At 41.7% G+C, this 20,009-nt stretch overlaps 1 protein-coding gene across 2 annotated transcripts in view; it reads left to right on the top strand.

Moving 5' to 3' along the window:
- The first annotated feature begins 796 nt into the window (after positions 1-796).
- The window catches only part of RPGR (retinitis pigmentosa GTPase regulator), a 108,311-nt gene continuing 89,098 nt past the window's right edge, over positions 797-20,009 (top strand). For both annotated transcript variants that reach the window (XM_067545115.1, XM_067545116.1), the window contains exons 1-4: positions 797-908; positions 10,171-10,296; positions 15,234-15,326; positions 18,292-18,354. In XM_067545115.1, coding sequence (XP_067401216.1) covers positions 881-908; positions 10,171-10,296; positions 15,234-15,326; positions 18,292-18,354 — 310 coding nt within the window. In that variant the 5' untranslated portion in view covers positions 797-880. The remainder of the gene's footprint in view (positions 909-10,170; positions 10,297-15,233; positions 15,327-18,291; positions 18,355-20,009) is intronic.

Here is a 20,009-nt window from a genome sequence, read left to right as displayed (position 1 = left end):
TGTACAAACAATATTTGAGAATAACAGGAAAATAAAGCTTCAAATGAGCAATTTGACCAGTTTGAAAACACATTTTATAAAATATGAGCTCAGAACCAATGCATCTAGCTACTACAACCTGTTTGGTTAGGGTTAGTGAACAGCGTTGGACCGGCAATTTCGATTTGATAGTGCTTTGCACTCACTTTGCATAAGGATGAAATAATTACACAGGGTGCAAAACAGTGGAGATCCAGGCCCAGTGATTCCTGACTAAGCACTGAAGAACTGTCAGCCCTCCCCTTATTGCCCTTACATCGCCACTATGCTGCAGAGCACGTTAAAGTGGAGCCTGGGGGGGGGGTCTAACAACCCCCAGCAGTGAGCCAGCCAGGGCGCGGCGCAACCTCCCTCTGCAGCGCGGGGTCAAAGATTCCGGTGTGTGACTGCCGGTAGCAAGGTTAAGGTAGGGGTTAGCAGATGGCTGGGAGCTGGCGTCTAACGGGGGTGCAGAGCTCGCCTTACAGCCCCCCCAGGACAGAAAACCTTGCAAGCAGCCAGTCACCCCCGCCCCGCGCGCCGGACACTCGGTGAGCGAACAGCCCCCGGCTTTAAGCCCGGCTGAGAGAGCGAGCGAGCCACTCAGGGGGCGGGGCGGGGCCGGGCCGGGCGCTCCACGCCAGACCCCGCCCGCCCGCCTCGATCCCAGCGCCGGCCGGCAGGGGGCCTCCACACCACACCCCACCGTGCGCACGCGCGCGGCCCCTCTGGCCGCCGGGCCCCGCCTCCCGTTGCTAGCGGCCGGCGGTTTGTTTACTTCCGGGATCCCGCCCCGCCCCCACCACCGGCCCAGACTCCAGCCAGCCCCGGCCGCGGGGTCGGGAGTCGCCCGAGCCGCGCCATGGGGGAGGCGGAGGAGCCGGTGCCCGGTGAGTCTCCCGGGTTCCCCCTCCAGGCCGCTCCCAGGCCCGGGGGGGGGGCCCCACGCTGTGTCTGAGCCGGGGCTGCCCCGGGGTCGGCGAGTGTGTGGCGCGTGGGCCGGGCGCGGGGTGGGAGGGCGGCGGGGGACGCGGCAGCAGCAGCGGTGGGTGGCTGTGCAGGGGTCCCCGAAACGCGCAGCGTCTGGGTGAATGGGGAGGGGCGGGGATGGGGTGGGGGAGGGGCAGCGAACACTGTGTTCCTGGCCCCACATTTCCCCTGCGGGCCTGGGTGCTCCTTCCTGTCCTTGGTCTGTGCTGGTGCAGCATCCCTGGGGATGGACGGACGGACGGATGGATGGATGGATGGCGGGACGGCCTCGGCTAGGGTTCCCCAGTGTGGCGCTTTCTTAATATAGCAGCGGAAGGATCCTGACTCCCGGGTTATGGCTGCCTGCGGGCTGTGGTCCAGGGACAATAATGGTCTTAACCTCGATGCAGCTGGGGGGCTGTCCCCCTCTCCCCTCCCCGAGGTGCGGGGCTGGGGGGGTGTTAAAGGCAGAGCCGCCAGGCTGAGGCTCACCTTTTTCCCCAGCAGGGAGCTCAGCGTGTCTTTGTCCGACCTGAACGCTGCTGTGAGCGTGAAGTTATAAATCATCGTTCAATGGCTGGTTTTTACCTTTTGCAGTTTGGGCCACAAATTGTCCTCTTGCGAATGAATAGTTAATTTTTATCCTAGCTAGTGCTAGGTTTATCAGTTTTTGTGATACAGATCATGAGGTTACATGAAATTCCTTGGCCCCCCCTCCCCCATCATAGTAGCACGCAATTACCTGCATTTAATCTTCTAGTGTTTTTTCTCAGAAGCATCATATTGGTCTCAGTTGAAGAAAAGTACCAGCCCAGGTGGCCCATTGGTCCCTCCTGGTATGGCATTCCCTATGTAATTCCATATACATCTTTTTATGCTATGGTATTTTTATTTTTCAGGCAAATAACAAAATAAAGCTTCCGTTGCAGAGCAACTGTTGTGATGTACAAAATTTAAATAGAAAAGAAAAAAGAATTTAGCTAAAGAAAATATTGCTCCCAGAAATGAATAAAATTTACTTAAAATCTTATCCAGACAATTTTCTAGATGGTAAAGAATATGGCTTTTTCTATAACATTTTATAATGTCAATTGGAGCTAAAATATCTGAGTATTCTTACTATGTATTACAAGCTGTGTTGTTATCCTGTGGGTTATTATGAAGATATTTACTAAATTACTAAATTTAGCACCGAATAAGTTTTCCAAATATGTGTGTTTTCTGAAGTGATTACTTGATACAGGGCAAATTGTGGCTACCTCCTGCCTTTTCTGTCTGTGTTGAATTGAGATTTTTTTTTCCAGCCACAGGGCTCTTAACAGAACAAAATATGATACTGTTCAGCTTGATAGACACCTCTACCCTGACATTAATGTCAAGGGGATCACTCTAAGCATGTCCAATGACATGGAAAATGGACACCTATCTGAAGGGGGACAAAGGCAAAAATTAAGACCACGCTTTTGGTTAATATTTATTAGTTCAGAAGTAGCATTGGGGCTATAGTGAAAAGATACTTTTCATAGATTCCAAGGCCAGAAGGGAACATTATGATAATCTAGTCTGACTTCCTCTATAACACATGCGATAGAACTTCTCCAAAATAGTTCCTAGAGCAAATCTTTTAGAAAAACATTCAATCTTGATTTAAATTTGCAAGTGATGGAGAATCTACCCTGACCCTGGGTGAATTATTCCAGTGGTTAATTATTTTCAGCGTTAAAGTTTTATACCTTGTTTCCACTCTGAGCTTCAACTTCCAACCATTGGATCATGTTATATCTTTCTTTTCTAGATTGAAGAGCCCATTATAAAGTATTTATTCTCCATGTAGATACTGATAGACTGTAAGCAAATCATCTTTAGCCTTTTCTTTGTTAAATTAAATAGAGTGAGCTCTTTGAGTCTATATCACTATAAGGCATGATTTCTAATCCTTTAATTCTTGTGGTTCTTCTCTGAACCCTCTCCAATTCATCAGTATCTGTCTTGAATTGTGGGCACCAGAACTGGACACTGTATTCCAGCAGCAGTTGCACCAGTGCCAAACACAGAGGTAAAATAATCTCTTTGATTCTACTCAAAATTCCCTCATTTATACATCCCAAAATCGCATTAGCTGTTTTGGACACAGCATCACACTGGGAGCTCACGTTCTGCTGAAACCCCCAAATCTTTTTCACAGTCATTGCTTCCCAGGATAGAGTCCCCTATCCTGTAAGTATGGCCTGCATTCTTTATTCCTCAGTGTATACATTTAGAGGTATTAAATGCATATAGTTTTCTTGCCCCCAGTTGACCAAGTGATCCAGATTGCTCAGAATCAGTGACTTGTCTTCATTATTTACCACCCAATTTTTGTGTAATCACTGTACTTATCAGTATGATTTTATGTTTTCTTTCAGGTCATTGATAAAAATGTTAAATAGTGCAGGGCCAAGAACTGATCCCTGTGAGACCCCACTCTATGACGGTTCCCATTTACAATCACATTTTGAGACCTACCAGTTAGCTATTTTTAATCCATTTAATGGGCGTCTTGTTAATTTTATATCTTTCTAGTTTTTTAATCAAAATTTCATGTGGTACCAAGTCAAATGCCTTAGAGAAATGTAGGTCTATTACATCAACACTGTTACCTTTATCAACCAAATTTGTAATCTCATCACAAAAATCTCAGGTTAGTCTGACAGGCTCTATTATCCATAAACACACATTGATTTGCATTAAGTATGTTACCTTCCTTTATTTCTTTATTAATAGAGACCTGCATCAGCCATTTCATTATCATGCCTGGGATTGATGTCATGTCGACAGGCCTATAATTATCCAGGTCATCCCATTTATGTTTTAAAAAACATAGACACATTAACTTTCTTCCAGTCTTCTGGAACTTCCCCAGAGCTGCAAGACGTATTGAAAATCAACATTAACAGTTCCGCGATCCCCTCAGCCAGGTCTTGTAAAACTATTGGATGCTAGTTATCTGGACCTGCTGTTTTAAAAATATCTGACTTTAGTAGGTTCTGTCTAACATCCTCCAGAGAAACTAGTGGAATGGAAAGAGTCTTATCACCATATGATGAGGGGAAAACAGATTATATCATCTCAACTACAAAACAGAAATATTTATTGAACACTTTTCTGCCTTTTTTGCATTATTGATAATTCTACTGTTTACATCTTGTTATGGACCAATACTATTGTCAGGATTATTTTTGTTCCTAATATATTAAAAAAACAAAGAAACCCTCTTTCTTATTGTCTTTAACTCTGCAGGCCATAGATTTCTCCTTGTGTTACTTTGCTTCCCTTATCAATTTTCTACAGATTCTAACTTCCAATTTATACCATCAGCTTCCCTTTTCTTCCATTTGTTTTACACTTTAAAATTTCTTTTTATAGCTGCCTTCACTTCCTGTCTAATGCAGGTCATTTTTTAAACCAGTATGTGGCTTTTTTGGGCCTCTAGTAAATGTTCTTAAATGATTCCCAAATATGATTCCCATTTTTCTGATTAAATTCGTCCTACCAACTGATCTGGCTCATAATTGTTTTCAACTTTGTGAAACTGGCGATATTAAAGCACCAAGTGTATATATATTACTGGTCTGGACTTTATTCTGTTTGCACATTATAAATGTGATCAAGTCATGATAACTTGTATCTAAGCTACCGTTAATTTTTAGTTCTGTGATCACTTCCTCTTTATCTATTGAGATAAGATCTAATAAAGAATTCCCTCATGTTGTGGACAACACTTTTTGAATTAGGAAATTGTCATCTATAATGTTTAAAAATTCGAAGTATATTTTAGTACTGGCAGCATGAACCCTCCAGCATATGTCACTCAAATTGAAGTCCTCCATCATCTTATAGCTTTTTTCACTCTCCTATACTAATGCTAGTTTTCCATAGAGAAAGGTATGAAAATCTCAAAGCTCTGTGGGCAGCAGATGTAGTTCTGGAATGTTTATTGAACAAAGTAGTGCATAAAATAAGCATATTCTTTCCAAGTGGAAGGAAAACGTCTCTAAGAAGATTTAAATGTTGAGAATTAGATATTGAAGCTAAGAAATAAAGTTGGGGTTGTTGGGGGGGAAAGTAGCACAACAGAAAGAAATGCAGCATTACAATTATTTATTAATTTTCAATGTAACCAATATCTCGAACTATATGACAGTATTTTAAAGGAGCAGTTCTAAACATTACTTCTTCCATTAGTGTGTACAGTGTATGTGTGTGTACAGGCATGGTGTGTATGTGTTTTTGTATGTATAGGGCTTTCATCTTTCAAAACATTGAAAAATCTTTTTATTGAAGAATGGTCTAGTGGTTAAAGCCCAGGACTCTTAATTAGGAGATCTGAATTCTGGTCCTGGTTCTGGCTTTGCTGCAGTTTTTCTGTATGATGTTGGGCAAATCCTTCAACTTATATGTCCATTTCCCCACCTGTACTATGAGGATAACATATGTACTTCAAATGTAAATGTTATGGTAAGAGCTTAATTCATAAATGTTTGTAAAGCATTTTGAGATACTCTAATAGAAGGCACTCTCAAAGTGTAATATATTTATTTAAAAGGTTTAAAAAGCACTTATGCTACATGATTTTAACACAATAATCTTGAGACTCCTTTTCTTTCCAAAGTGGGAAGAATTGTGTTAGGCCATGTCTACACTACAGAGTTAAGTCGACTTAAGTTAACAATGATCATAAACTGCTGTAATTACATCTCTTGTGCATTTTCACACAGCACTCCTTGTGTCGGTGGAGTGCGTCCACACATGGTGCTCTAGTACCGACAGAGAGAGCAGTGCACTATGGGTAGCTATCCCACTGTGCAAATTGTCACCTTTTCCCACTAGGAGTTCTGGGAATGGATCAGAGTGGATCATGGGGCGGGATTACTGCCCCCATGATGCAGTTTTCCCATCCCATAATTCCAAGGGCTTCTGACTGTGTTTCATGCCATTTTTCAACTGTCCCTGTAAACTTTGTCCTTGCCATCTCTGCTTGAAAGCATGGATCCTGTACTGTCTCACCAGAACACAATGCAGCTGATCATGCAGTATTTCATGAACTACAAATCTGAACAGGAATCCATTCTGTCTGCCCTGCTGTGTGCCATGGAAGGAAATAATTCAAGATTGCTGCTGGCATTCATGGAGCAGCTGCACATGGTGGACTGTTGCTATTGGCCTCGGGAAACAAGCACAGAGTGATGGAATAGGATTGTGATACAGGTATGCGATGATGAGCAGTGGCTGCAGAACTTTCGTATGCACAAAGCCACTTTTCTTGAACTATGTGTGGAGCTCACCCCTGCCCGGTGGTGCAAGGACACCAAATGAGAGCTTCCCTAATGAAGGAAAAATGAGTGGTGATTGCTGTGTGGAAGTTGGCAACTCCAGACTGCTACTACGAATCAGTTTGGAGTTGGGAAGTCCACTGTGAGGGTTGAGGTGATGCAAAGGTGCAGGGACATTGATTGCCTCCTGCTATGAAGGACTGTGACTCTGGGCAATGTGCGAGATATAGTGGATGACTTTGTGGCAATGGGATTCCCTAACTGCAACGGGGCAGTACCTGCAACATCTTGCAATGGAGTACATCAACAGAAAGAGCTACTTCTCTATGGTATTGAAGGTACTGGTGGGTCACTGGAGTCGTTTCACTGACATCAGCGCGGGGTGGTCAGGGAAGGTGCATGATGCATGTATCTTGAGGAACACTAGCCTGTATAGAAAGCGGCATGCAAGGACTTTCTTTCCAGACCAGAAGATTCCAATGGGGGATGTGAAAACACCTATAGTGATCCTGGGAGATCCAGCCTACCCCTTACTCCTGTGGCTCATGAAGCCATATGCTGGAAACCTGATAGGAGCAGGGAGCACTTCAACAACAGGCTTGGCTGATGCAGAATGACTGTAAAATGTGCGTTTGGCAGATTAAAGGGTTGCTGGTGCTGCCTTTTTGGCAGGTTAGACCTCAATGAGGAAAATATTCCCATGGTCATAGCAGCCTACTGTGCGCTGCATAATGTTTGTGAAGCCAAGGGGGAAAAGTTTCCCTAGGGGTGGAGCATTGAGGTGGATTGCCTGCCAGCTGATTTTGAGCAGCCCTCAATTGGAGGGCTGTTCGAATCAGGGAGGTTTTGAAGCAGCATTTTGACAATGAGCCCCAGTATTGTGTCTTTCTATAATGAATTGAGCCAGGCATAGTTTACTTGCCCCCTGTAATGATTGATGTGTGAGCGTAATTGTAATCTGCAAATGTGGCGATTACCACTATGTTTGAATTTCTGTTGCAACCACCCTGTGTAGGTCACAAATAAAGAATCCCTGTCTTTGTAAGAATCAGTTTTTCTTAAACAGCAATACACAGATTTCCATTTCTTACAAGGACTTGACAGTGAGCAGCATTCACTGAAGTGAGGATCTCACAGATGCGTGTAAGTCCAGCTATCATTATGGAAAATGTTCCTATCGGTAGAGTGCAAGGGGGTACTGTTATGGGCCAGGAACGTGAGAGGAATGTGTGTGGGAAGTTTGGGGAAGACAAGGAATGCAGTTCTATATGGGCTGCAGGCGGGGGGGATTGAGCACACGTGTTCTGTCTGCAGTGCAGTCAGTGATCTCAGCATCTCTGTTTGATCCTTTATCAGCTTTATCATCCGCTTCTGACCCTTTCCTGGCTATCCATTTTTTGTTTCTTGTTAATTGTCTCTCTCCACGCTCTGTGCTCTCTCTCAGCCTGACCTGATGATTGCAACCATTCCTTAAACATGTCGTCCTTACTCCTCCTCGTTCGCCTCCTTATCTGATGGTGCCACTCCGCTGGTGTATAGGAGCTGGCCATCAATGGTACATCTGCAGAAGCAAAAGAAACTACGCAGAGTCAATATTGTGTGTGCACTCAAAGTAATGAATCATAAAAGTTACATACACCTCTTTCTCACGTTCCCTTGGCAAGCATGTAGCACGGCCAGAGCACTAAACATGGTGAGTTCAGTCTGGGAGAGGCATGCAAGATGAGACAGGGTCTGGGTGGTTTCAGAAGGGGATCAGTACAAGCACCTGGGGACGCTAATCTGAATACTGATACCGTTTTCCACAGGTGGGGATGATCAAAGCTGAAATCACATTAGTGAGAGTAACCGAAGATGCATGGGTGCATCTCCTGCATGCATGCGGCTTCAGACCGGATCCCTATGCTGTTTGCCTTTGTGCTGCTTTGGTTCCTCCAGAAGTAATTGCTGCTTGGTGTGGCAAAGTTTCCTACAACAGGGGAAGAAACAAAGCAGCTCTGCCAAGGAACCTTTGGCAGAGGATTGCAGAGCATCTGCAGGAAAGTTTCCTAGAGATCTCTATGGAGGATTCCTGGGAGATCTCGGTGTACATTAAAAAACTTTTCTGCAGGGCCCCCACTGCGTAGCTGCACAGGGGAATGTGAAGCTGATGTAAACAGTACCTAGAGTTCTTAATTTTGATCACTTCTCCCACATGCACCATGTAACAAAATAAAGGACACCTCTACCCCAGTAACCATGCACTATCAAAGAAAAATGAATACTTACCGGAACTCCCCTCTCTTGCTTCAGGCATGCCAGACCTGGATTGCTGGGACTGGCTAGACTCCTCCAGAGTCAAAGAGCCATGCCAATGGATGAGCCTGTCACCTGTCCTACATCCTTCTCCAACTCGACCTCCTTGTCCACCACTTCATCCTTGGGGTTTATTCCACTGGCCACTGCCTCCAGTCCCTCTGAAGTATCGATGGGGCTCTTGGCTGTTGAGGTGGGGTCACCACCGAAGATGGCATGCAGCTCCTTGTAGAAGTGGCATGTTTTCGGTGCTGCACCAGAGCGACGGTTGACTTCCCCTTGCCTTCTGGTATACCTGCCTCAGCTTCTTTATCCTAGCACAGCACTACAGTATGTCCCTTTTGTGCCTCTTCTCATCCATGCCATGAGCAATCAGCTCGTAGGTGTCAAAGTTCCTACAAGTGGATTGGCGCCGCAACTTCACAGCCTCCTTTCCCCACAGACCCAACAGATCCAGCAACTCAGGTGTACTCCACGTGGGAGCCTGTTTGCTGCAGAAAACCGGCATGGTCAACTGGGAAGATGTGATGTGAGCTGTCCACGTCGAGCAAACAGGAAGTGGAATTTCAAAAATTCCCCGGGGATTTAAAGGTGGAGAGGCACATGCCTGTGCACCTGGCTGCAGGGCAGCAGAGTAGGAACTTCTTACCAGAGTTGTCATGATGGGCATTGTGGGACATCTCCTGGAAGCCACTTAGGTGTCATATGCAAGCTCAGTGTCTACACTGATACTGCGTTGCTCTAACTTTGTCACAAAAAGCCCTGTGTTGCTTGTCGAGGTGGTTTTTATTATGTCAGCACATAGGTGAGTTAAATTGGCGGGAGGAGCAATGTTGTGTGACACCTCCACTGTTTTGTTGACGAAACCCGACTTTTATCGACAAAACTGTAGTGTAGACAAGGCCTTAGAAATAAAGATCACCAGGGTTGGGTTTTTTTAAGATCATAGTTTTTAAAATGGAAGTTGGTTTTGGCAGCCCTTGTTTACAAGGGCTTAGAGCCTTGCTTTTAGGGGGCTATTTTTAGAGCAAATGTATCTTTTCAGATGAGTGAGGAAGAATGGTCAGATTTGGAACCTGTCAACCTTTTCAGTGTCTCTGTCTAATCCAATTTGGAAAACCTGTTTGAATTCAAGTGTAAACGTAAGTGAGACTTTTTTTTGTCTCAACCTGCTTTCAGGATGAGCTTTTTGTTTTAGTTTTTTGAGTCTTTTTTTTTTTTTTTTAAAAGCCCCACTTACATGTGGCAATATTGCTGTAATTCTTAGAGGACAGTGGTAAAGTAGAAAAGAACTTGGCTATATCCTTAAAACAAAATATATCTGCATCTATATCTAATCTATTAGTAAAGCCCATGAGACTAGGAAAGAATGGAGGGAAGAAAACGTGATCCTAAAAAATAGTAGCCTTGAAGAAGCTGACTGAGGGAAACCACCAGAGCTTGAAGAGAATTAAAGAAATAGGAAGAGACAGTGGAAAATCAAAAGGATGGTTGGATTAATGGGAAGTTATTGTTTTGGCAAAATGAGGTAGAACTAATGTGTACTAATACTAAAGCTGTCTTATTTATGTTTTAGAATCAGGTGCTGTTTTCACATTTGGAAAAAGCAAATTTGCAGAAAATATTCCTAGCAAGTTCTGGTTTAAAAATGACAAGCCTTTGTATATATCATGTGGAGATGAACATACTGCTATTGTTACAGGTTAGTATTGACACATTTTTAGGAACATGTTTTGTAATACACAGCTTGTAAATTTATGTTTTAGTTTCACTTCTGTGTTAGTATTATAAGCAAACAACCCCTCCCCACTATTTTTTGAAGGAGTGCCTTCATTCCCATTGAAGTCACTGGGAGTTAAATTCTGAGCACACTAAACAGAAGATGCCTGGGACCCCATATGAGCGAGTCTTTAGTGCAAAAGAAAATATTGGATCAAAACAAGAACATAATAATGGCCATACTGGGTCAGACCAATTGTCCATCTAGCCTGGTATTCTGAGAAGATGTTTTCAAGGAACTACCCACAGTGACCCTAAGATCTCTTTCATGAGTGGTAACAGCTAATTTAGATCCCATCATTTTGTATGGATAGCTGGGATTATGTTTTCCAAAATGCATTACTTTGTATTTATCAACATTGAATTTCATCTGCCATTTTGTTGCCCAGTCACCCTTTTAGAAAGATTTATTTGTAACTCTTCGCAGTATTGTAAATCTCTTGGATTTAATTATTAGCTTGAGTAATTTTGTATCATCTGCAAACATTGCCACCTTACTGTTTACCCCTTTTTCCAGATCATTTATGAATATGTTGAACAACACTGGTCCCAGTACATACCTTTGGGAGACCCTACTTTTTATCTCTCTCCACCATGAAAACTGATCATTTATTGCTATCCTTTGTTTCCTGGCTTTTAACTAATTACTGATCCATTAGAGTACCTTCTCTCCAGATATCAAAATGAATTTGATCAACTTGAAAAAGAACACTGAGACTATGATAGTATCTAATAACCATTCTTAAATAGAGAAAGTTTGTGTAGTGGAAATAATCAAGACTTGAACTGAAAATGAACCTGGATGGTTCTTTCTGTGTTTGAGAAGCAATGTTGAATGTGACTAGCAAAGGTCAATAGGAATCTTTGTCTGAAACTTAATATTCAGGGTGGTATCTGTCTAAAATTAAAACTGTTTGGTGTTATAAATTATATGTGAATTGAAAATAACCCTAAAAATCAATTCCAAACATTTTAATAAATGCTCCTAAACTGAACAGTAAATTACAACAATCCACAGAAAAAGTTTTGATGGAGCATAATAAACACACTTTTAATAAAATCTCGTTTTCGTTTCTTTGAAATGCTAGTAGCAGTAATCAACAAAAGTATTAGAGTCCTGTTTGAACTAATGCAAAAGAGACAACAGTTTAGTTGGTGATCATGTCAATTAAATATATTAGCAGTCGATCTCATGTAAATGCCAGCATTAAAAAAAATAGGAAATGGAATTTCAGTACAAAAAGTTCTATATATATTTTTAGAGTGGATTTTTGTTTTGAGGTGGAATTTTCCCTATCTACCATCCTAGGGCATTTGAAATAGGTGTTCTCCCTTGTTACTTCTCTGCTGCTTAAATGTTTGCTCGTTATATAGGTGCTTGAGGATATCCTATCTGTCCCCATGTTAGGCTGCTTATAGTTTGCATTGTGGAGAAATTGGGATTTGTGGAAAAAAAGTGTTTTAACAGTGAAAATGCTTTTATGTCTTTATAACAGACTGCAAAACATGTTGTAGTGAAAAGCCACAGTATTTACTGCACAGCAGCGTTTTTCCAGTCTAACTTCAGATAAAGTGATATTGGGATTTAATTATACTTCACCAAAATATCGAAGTATTTTTTCAGGTTGTGGAAATTTTATTAAGTAGTTCATAATTACCACTTAAATTTTCTGGGAAGCTAAACTTTTATTTTTGTTCCTCTCCAGCTCTGTTGGCAAGGCATTACATTGAGAAAGAGTGGCCACTACCAAAAAAAACCCCCCTCCCAACAGTTGTTTTTGGGTTTTGTGAGTTAAGAATTATGTACATTTTAAAACTGTAGAATAACGTTAAAAAAAATCTTAAAAAAACTAGATGTTTGTAATGTAGAGTAAGTGCTTTTGCTACGGTATTTCAAAAACAAAAACAAAAAAAAAGTTCAAAGTCTTCATTGGGGAACCAGATTGTTGTAGCACAAAACAGATACAAGCTGGGTGGGGTGTGTTTGTCAGTTGTTGGCTGCATGTGTGTTCTCCCAGTGTGTATGCTGTCCCAGCTCTGTGCAGATAACCGAGACACCAAACCACGATTAGATTATCCAGTATGACCAGAGATCCATTTCAGTAATGAAGGCATCAGGCCAGGTTTATTGCCAATCGAGCATGGTAAAAACCTCCATATACATGCTACAAGTATACTTAATACATGTATGTCCCTGACAATGGACCAGCTCAGTAAACGGCGGGACTTTCTGTTCCTCACTCGGCCAGACAAAGATGCTTCCTCTGAGACCCTCTTTTATACATTGATACAAACAAGTTACGTATTGCCCTTCTGACGTGTAGTTGCCAGCCCCTGATGTGGCAAGATACCACCCTCTGGCATGGTAAGATACCACCCTTTACCTCATACTGGATGGTTTGGTCAACACATCTCTATCCATCATATTATCAAGACATCTCTATACATCATAGTGTCGTCCAGACCTTAACCAAGACACATTGACCCCTCTCTATCTTTGATAAGTGTGCTTGTACCATATTCTGTGCCTATGATTTCTTTAGGAATGTGTGTTTTTGCGATATCAGTTCTGTTCTTGCCAGTTTCTGTGAACTTGCATGACTTTTGCTAACTTTGCTTTATAACAACAGGGCTTGACTACTGTTTTAGCTCAGGCTTCATACCCAGCCTGTTATACTAGGCCTCATGTCTCAGGCTCTCACTTTCTATGACAAGGTTCACATGCAGGATCGTGGATGTGAGCAGTGCTGTTTTTAAAGTCAGGGTGCCTAAGGCAGCTGCAAAGTCAGTTGACATGGCAGTTCTCTGATGAATCCCCAGCTGACAGAGCTTTATGGAGCTTGAATAGGAGTGCACTCTGCTCCTCCTATTGGGAAGCTCTGTGAATGAATTGTGGAAGCGCTGCCTTTTCTTCACAGGAGTGAACTTCTTCTACGGGGTATGTCTACACAGCAGCTGGGAGTGGTTATCCCCATCTTGGATACACATGCATTCACTAGCTGTGCTTGAGCCAACATGCCACTGCAGCTACACTGCTATTTTTAGCAAGCATAGCAGCTAGCCACCTGATTACAATCCTGACTGACCCTGGGTATGTACTCATGCAACTAGCAAGAGCTACTGTGGGCACTATCAGAGCTACGCTGCTCTTCTTAGCATGCTAGCTCCAGCACAGGTTACACATGTATGTCCTCTTGAGAGGACATACATGTTGTGTAGTCATACCCTGATATGCGAGGAACTTTGCTGGAGCAAGTGTCTTAATTTACACCCTGCTATGCCAATTTTGCTAAATTTGGTCCATGGCATTACACAAGATCCACTATTTAAGAAAAATAAATGCTATAAGCACTGAGCAAAGGGTCAAATTCAGCTGTATGATCTTCATGTGTGTCTGAAAAGGGTGGTGATAGGTTTTTCAAACTGTTGATCTACTACTCTTCCACCCTTAGTCTATGGATTTCCTATTGAAATTACTTGTGTATTTGTAATGACTGAGCCCATAAAGTTAATCAAAAAATTCTAATTTCTGAAAAATTCTGAATGTGATTCTGGCATTATTTCTTAACTAAGTTTTGTAGTATAGCTTTTACATTGTAGGGCGTATAGAACTGTGTGAATATATGAGGTTTTTATGATCCTTTTTGCTAAATACTACATCCAGATGCTAAATCTAATTCACGGGACAACACACTCTTCTGGAAACGAGGCATATGGTTGACACACATGGAGAAACCTACACAATATGTGGCCATATGTATAAGTTAAACACAAACAATATTCTGCAGAAATTTAATTTTGAAAAATCCCTGCCACAGGCCAAATTGTGCACATAGATCTGTAGAAATCAGAGGGAAAATTCTGACACACACAAAAAACAAAACCACTCCCTATTTCTCCCCAAACATCCTCTTCCAGTGCTTTAATAGGGCCAACTTCTGAACACTGTATAAATTATCCCAAAATGCAGGCATATAAATATTGAAGAAGTATATACACCTTATTCTGATTTGTATCAGCCACCTGTACAGATTTGTCATTTTCCTATCTAGAATAATCTGAGTGTTCATGTGTACATACTGTTGCTATGTAAATAGATGCAGAGAGACCATGCTCCCTGATCCATAGGCCCTGTCCAAGAATACGTCTCCATTTTTCATCATGGAGGTTCTGTGGAACAGCCTATCCATAGGGTATGTAGGGGAAGCCATGACTGGAATAAACAACTTTGGCCTTATGTGCCCTTTTCTGCGTGCAGGTTTTCTGGCAGATATCGGTGTACAGTGACCTATTAAAATGTGGCTGATATTACTAAAGAGATCAGCCAAAATAGAAAAATTAATCAGAAGCGTAGAATTTGGACTCAAGAATGCATTCACAATAGCCAAATTGTCTCAGTTGTCCACATCCTAAAAAGCGTCTGAGACTTTTGTTATGGATAACAAAACAAATTGTTTTGTTTTTGTTATGGATAAGGCTGTCACAGCCATGGCACAAACTACAATTTCACGCCTCTTTTTTTTTTTTTAAATAAGTCATTGGCTCTACTAACCATGGTTGACCAACTACAGAGCAAGACTGTGGTGTTAAGTTATAGAAAAAATTCAGTTCCATGCATTTGTATTGTAATTGACTATATTTTTTAAAATAGTCCAATAGTTAAATATAGATAGTGTTAAACAATTTCATTGTAAGATAAAGAATATTTGACTTCTCTCATCATTTCCCTTACAAAAAGCTTTAATAATAATCAAATTTTGTGTGCCATGAGTTGATGGCTATCCTTAATTATGGTCTGCTGTAAAGTTGCTTTATATTCGAACACTTGTATGAGTTCCCACTGATGTCTTTATTTTGCAGGAAATGGTAAACTTTACATGTTTGGCAGCAATAACTGGGGCCAGTTAGGACTAGGAACAAAGAATACTATCAACAAGCCAACTTGTGTAAAAGGTTTGTCTTATTTTCTTCTTTGGCTTTTTGATAGATGGGTTGAATGAAAAAGTGATTTATAGTATTGATTTCCAAATTAAATGCAAGGTCCCTATTTGATCTTCCACCACCTCATGATTCTAGGTCTTATGGCGTTTGAGGACTACGCAAGATACACAGAATCTGATCTTTTTGGATACTGTTAAGAATTCCCATTCAGTGTCATCTCTGTTTCTATTCACCTTCCATCCAGCAAAGTTTATTGGACTCTTGATCTCTGAAGTGCTGTCTAGTGCTTAGACACCAAGAGAGAGTATCACTATATTTATGCATCATTGCTGCAGCCATGTTGGTCCCAAGATATTAGAGATGAGGTGAGTGAGGTGATATTTTTTATTGGACCGACTTCTTTTGGTGAGAGAGACAAGCTTTCAACCTGCAACAGAGCTCTTCGTCAGGTCTGAAGTTGGTCCAATAAAAGATATCTCATCCTCCTTGTCTCTAATCTTATTATATGTCACCTTCTGTCAATGCAACCCCTGGCAGAGAGACCTTCTCACTATCTGTCCTGCTAATTTTTGAGCAAATATGAGAAATACCTGAAGGGGTCCCAAAAAGCAGAGCCATTAATGGATTCACTCACATCCATTATTAAATAAAGAAGGAATAAAATAAATACCCATGCACTTTTACATATTATGGAATTTGTCATTCCATTCCAAACTCTTAGTCTCTCCCAGCCAGCTCTACCTTTTCAAACAAATCAATAATTCTTTCCCCATGAAAAAAGTTAATTCTGTCAATTCACCCCATTATTATCAATACATTCTTCACCATCAAATCAATTAACTCCCTTACTCTCTGTCATCAAATTAGTTCAGTTACCCATCATCAAGTACAATTATCCAATCTGTTTGAACTGTTTTTGTCCCTGAGTCAATTCTGCTCCAAACATCTTTCCAGAGCTCTTTGCTACTTCTGTACCTCTCCCTGTACCTGTTTCAGGCTGAGGACAGAGGGGAGAGCTGGGCCACTGGGATCTTCACCTCCTCTGTCAACAGCCATGTGAGGATAAAGGGTTGATTCTTGCCTCAGCTTAGATGGACCAGGAGTCTCCCTGTCCTTCTGTTCTCAGACTATGGCAGGCAATGAGGAAAGCCTAGAACAGAGCTCCTTCTTCCAGGAAGGGAAGGGCTGGGACTAGGGCAGGGCAGGACAGGACAGTTTCTTCCCTCTTCTTGGCAGTGGCCAGCTGTGGAAAGGACAGATGGTGACTCCAAGATGGTGATAGCTAGCTGTGGAATAGGGTGGCAGCAATTCTCTGCTCAAGCTCTGCTTGGTGCTGTTGCAATACTGAGAAAGTGCCTTTTTGGGCTTGTGCAGGACTAGATGATCCTAGAGGGACAATGGGGGTAAACTGTATCAGTAATGCCAAAACTGTCATCCATTTTATAGGCACTGTGTAGCTGGGTTGATATACTGTGTGGTGCCATACACCTGGCTGCCATGGGGGTACTCCTGGCCTTACGGGTTATAGATGGCAAGCAGCAGAGGGAGGAGGTACATAGGGGAGAACACAGGCTTCTGAAGAGCTAACTCAAATAATCTCCATACCCACAAGAGGCAGACTGTAGGGTTCTCTGCGTAGACTGCCTGATCCCACAGTACTTCTGTGTTTTTCCAGGTTCAGCAACAGTAAGAGGGCTGGGAAGAGCATCGTGACTTCTGAGTATGGTGTTTGTGGATGTTGGGTAGAATGACAAAAGGTCCAGAGCATGGAGGATTTGTGTTTGCAAGGGAAAGTTCTAAGCCTGAGTGGCTGGTGGGAGAGGTTCAGAGTTGAGAGGGTAAGTCTGAGCTGTGGAGTGATTGGGTAGAAAGTAGAAGGGCTGGCAGGATAGGGTGTTTTGGAGCTGGTGGAGCTTGGTTTGTGGTGAGCTTGAGATGGTTCTGAAAAAAGAGGGAGATGCGGGTTGCCAGGGTTGAGTGCTGGGGGAAATCAAATCAATTTGTGAATGAGTATGGGTTTGTTTATAGTGGGTGCATGGATGTGGTGGAGAGAAACCGTAAGAAGGATGATAGGGGAAGTGGTAAATAAGTTGTAGGTGCAGAAATTGGGAAGTCGAGAGAGAAGGTGAGAGGTCACACGGGTAAATATTTCTCTATTTCTGAAACAGGGAGAGGTTACTAGAGGAGAGTGGGTACCTTCTTTTCTTCCCTCTTTCCCACCAAAATATTTCCCCATGCCTACCCCTTTCTCCCACACAGGGTCTAGTTTTTCACTTCAAAAGTACGGTCAAGCAGTAAGGAGGGATAAAGGAGGGTTGTATGTGTATGTGCATGTGAATGGTGGTGGGTGTGGAGGCACATTGCTACTTGCAGCCCCCCCTCTTATTCTGGGTGCTAGCCCACAGTAGGCTTGCCACGGAAAGCTGGTGATTACACCACTTGTGACTAATTGAGGGGATGATTCAGAATGTGACAACAAGAGGGAGAGAAGAACAATTGAGAATTAGTATGTGGGGGCGAAGATGTCAGGGAGTGTGAGGCAACAGAATTGGTGATTATAAGGACACAAAATGGAGGAAGAAGGAAAACAGTGAGTTAGTAACATTATTTAAGTACTAAAAATTGGAGCAAGTGCCACCCATATAGTCGCCAGTGCAACTTGCTGCATTCTACTGAGGGGAACCTTGCCATGGTAAGTTGTAGTCTCTGTTTGAGTGTGGTATGTTAGCTCTCATGTAGTTAATATGAATGACTACTACAAACATTTGGGAAATCTTCTATTTTTGTTTACCCAGGGAAGATTTTGATTATTTCATACAAATGTGTCAAAGATAAATGTTAGGTTAGAGTGTTCAGTTTATTTTGTAACTTTACCTACTGCTGGTAAAAGTATGGCTATCTGGATAGTGCAAAGTATTGTCAAACAAATGTAGCTATCAACCTGTTTTTAAGCTTGTTCTCTGACTTTAATTCATAGCTTTAAAACCAGAAAAAGTTAAACTTGCTGCTTGCGGGAGAAACCACACGTTAGTTTACACAGGTATGTTATCTACATTATTTACATAGTAGAAAAACATTTGAGGCAAAATTCTGACCTTAGTTTTGTGCATAGTTCTAATTCTATAATGGGAGCCCCTTATGTGCATCTAGGGGGCAAAGTTGGCAGTTTAAATTCAACCACCTGTCATGTATTCAGTGCTCTGAATTCTTGAAATAGCTTTTCCATGCCATGGTGTTCATAAATGAATTTTTATAGGAATTTGCAAACAATAGCTAGTTTGAAGAATTTCCTCCTTCCCAATTTTGATGTGAGGGTAACAATTTTGTATAACTTCAGTAAAGATCTGGATGTACAGAACATATCCTTTTGAACCCTCTTCTAGTCTTTCTAAAATGTGATATGCTCTGTCTCCCGTTGTTGGGTTTGAGACATTAGTTTGCTAAGCTTTAGAAGTTGGCACTTCCATTTTACAGAGACAATATACAAAGAATTGATCCAAATTCTTGACATGTTTTTAAAATTTGTATAAAGGAACCACCCTCCTTATGGCACCAAACTATGGAGCCTGCAGTGATATGAAGGGAGTGGTTGATTACTAAGGGTTGTATATATGTGTGAACTCAGGACATAGTAAATTAGTTTTACAATATAACCGAACACTTTAATAAGGATTGATTATATCCGATTGAACAAGGCACAGATTTACAACTTGAAACAGTTATTGTGGCTGGCTAATTTTTATGACCACCATTAACATTTATTTATGCATGTTAAAATAACATGAAGGGTATTTGAAACTCATGCTTCAGGGCACAAGCTAATTAACTCTGGGTTAAGAAAGAAATTCTTCCTCCTGCCCTTTTCTACAATATTGTATACATAGACACATCTCGGTCTGTCTATCTATCTTAGGTATTTACATGGCCCCATCACCATAGTATCTAGTATCTCGTGAGCTTTCATGTATTTATCCCTCACATCACCTCTGTGAGATGAGGAAGTACTATTATCTTTGTTTGACAGCTGGGGAACTGAGATGCTAAGTGACTTGCCCAAGGTATCACAGGAAATCTGTGGCAGAGCAGGGAATTGAACCCATGTCTCAAGTTCTAGCCCAGTGCCCTAACCACTAGACAATCCTGCCTTTCATGGAGCGTCTTTGCCTTCTTCTGAAGCATAAAGTGCTGTTGACTTCCAGTGGGAGGACACTGTCTAGATGGACTGTTGGTTCAGACTGGTATGACGCATGCTATATGCTGTAACTAATTTGAACTAATGTATTTAAAAGAAATGCTAACTGTAAACTAAAATCTTTTTGTTACAATTAGCATTTGACAAAGTGTTAGAAACATGTACAGTGATAGTGCACATAAGATTGTATATAGCTTTTTTGAAATTTTACAATACACAAAAAAATTGCAACACTAAAAGTACAATAAATAATGTAGCTACAATGACTATAGTAATTGATAAAAAGTGCTGTGTAAGAGCTAAGTATTATTAAAGCAGGAATATATATATATATATATATATATATATATATATAGTATTTTTTTAAAGGTAGTGGTATAGTGAGAGATGGAGCCTTTCACCTCTAGGTTACCCTTCACCTCCTTCAAATTCCCCTTCAAGACTCTCTTCGGCTGTGACACTTACCAGAAATCAGCGAGCTTGGCTATGTCAGAAACAAAGTC

The sequence above is a fragment of the Emydura macquarii genome, unplaced genomic scaffold (assembly GCF_026122565.2).
Source record: "Emydura macquarii macquarii isolate MOO-44397 ecotype Brisbane River unplaced genomic scaffold, CSIRO-AGI_Emac_v2 contig_1043, whole genome shotgun sequence".
NCBI classification, from domain to species: Eukaryota; Metazoa; Chordata; order Testudines; family Chelidae; genus Emydura; species Emydura macquarii.
Note: the sequence above shows the minus strand (reverse complement) of the source record. Positions and strands in the feature narration are given on the sequence as shown.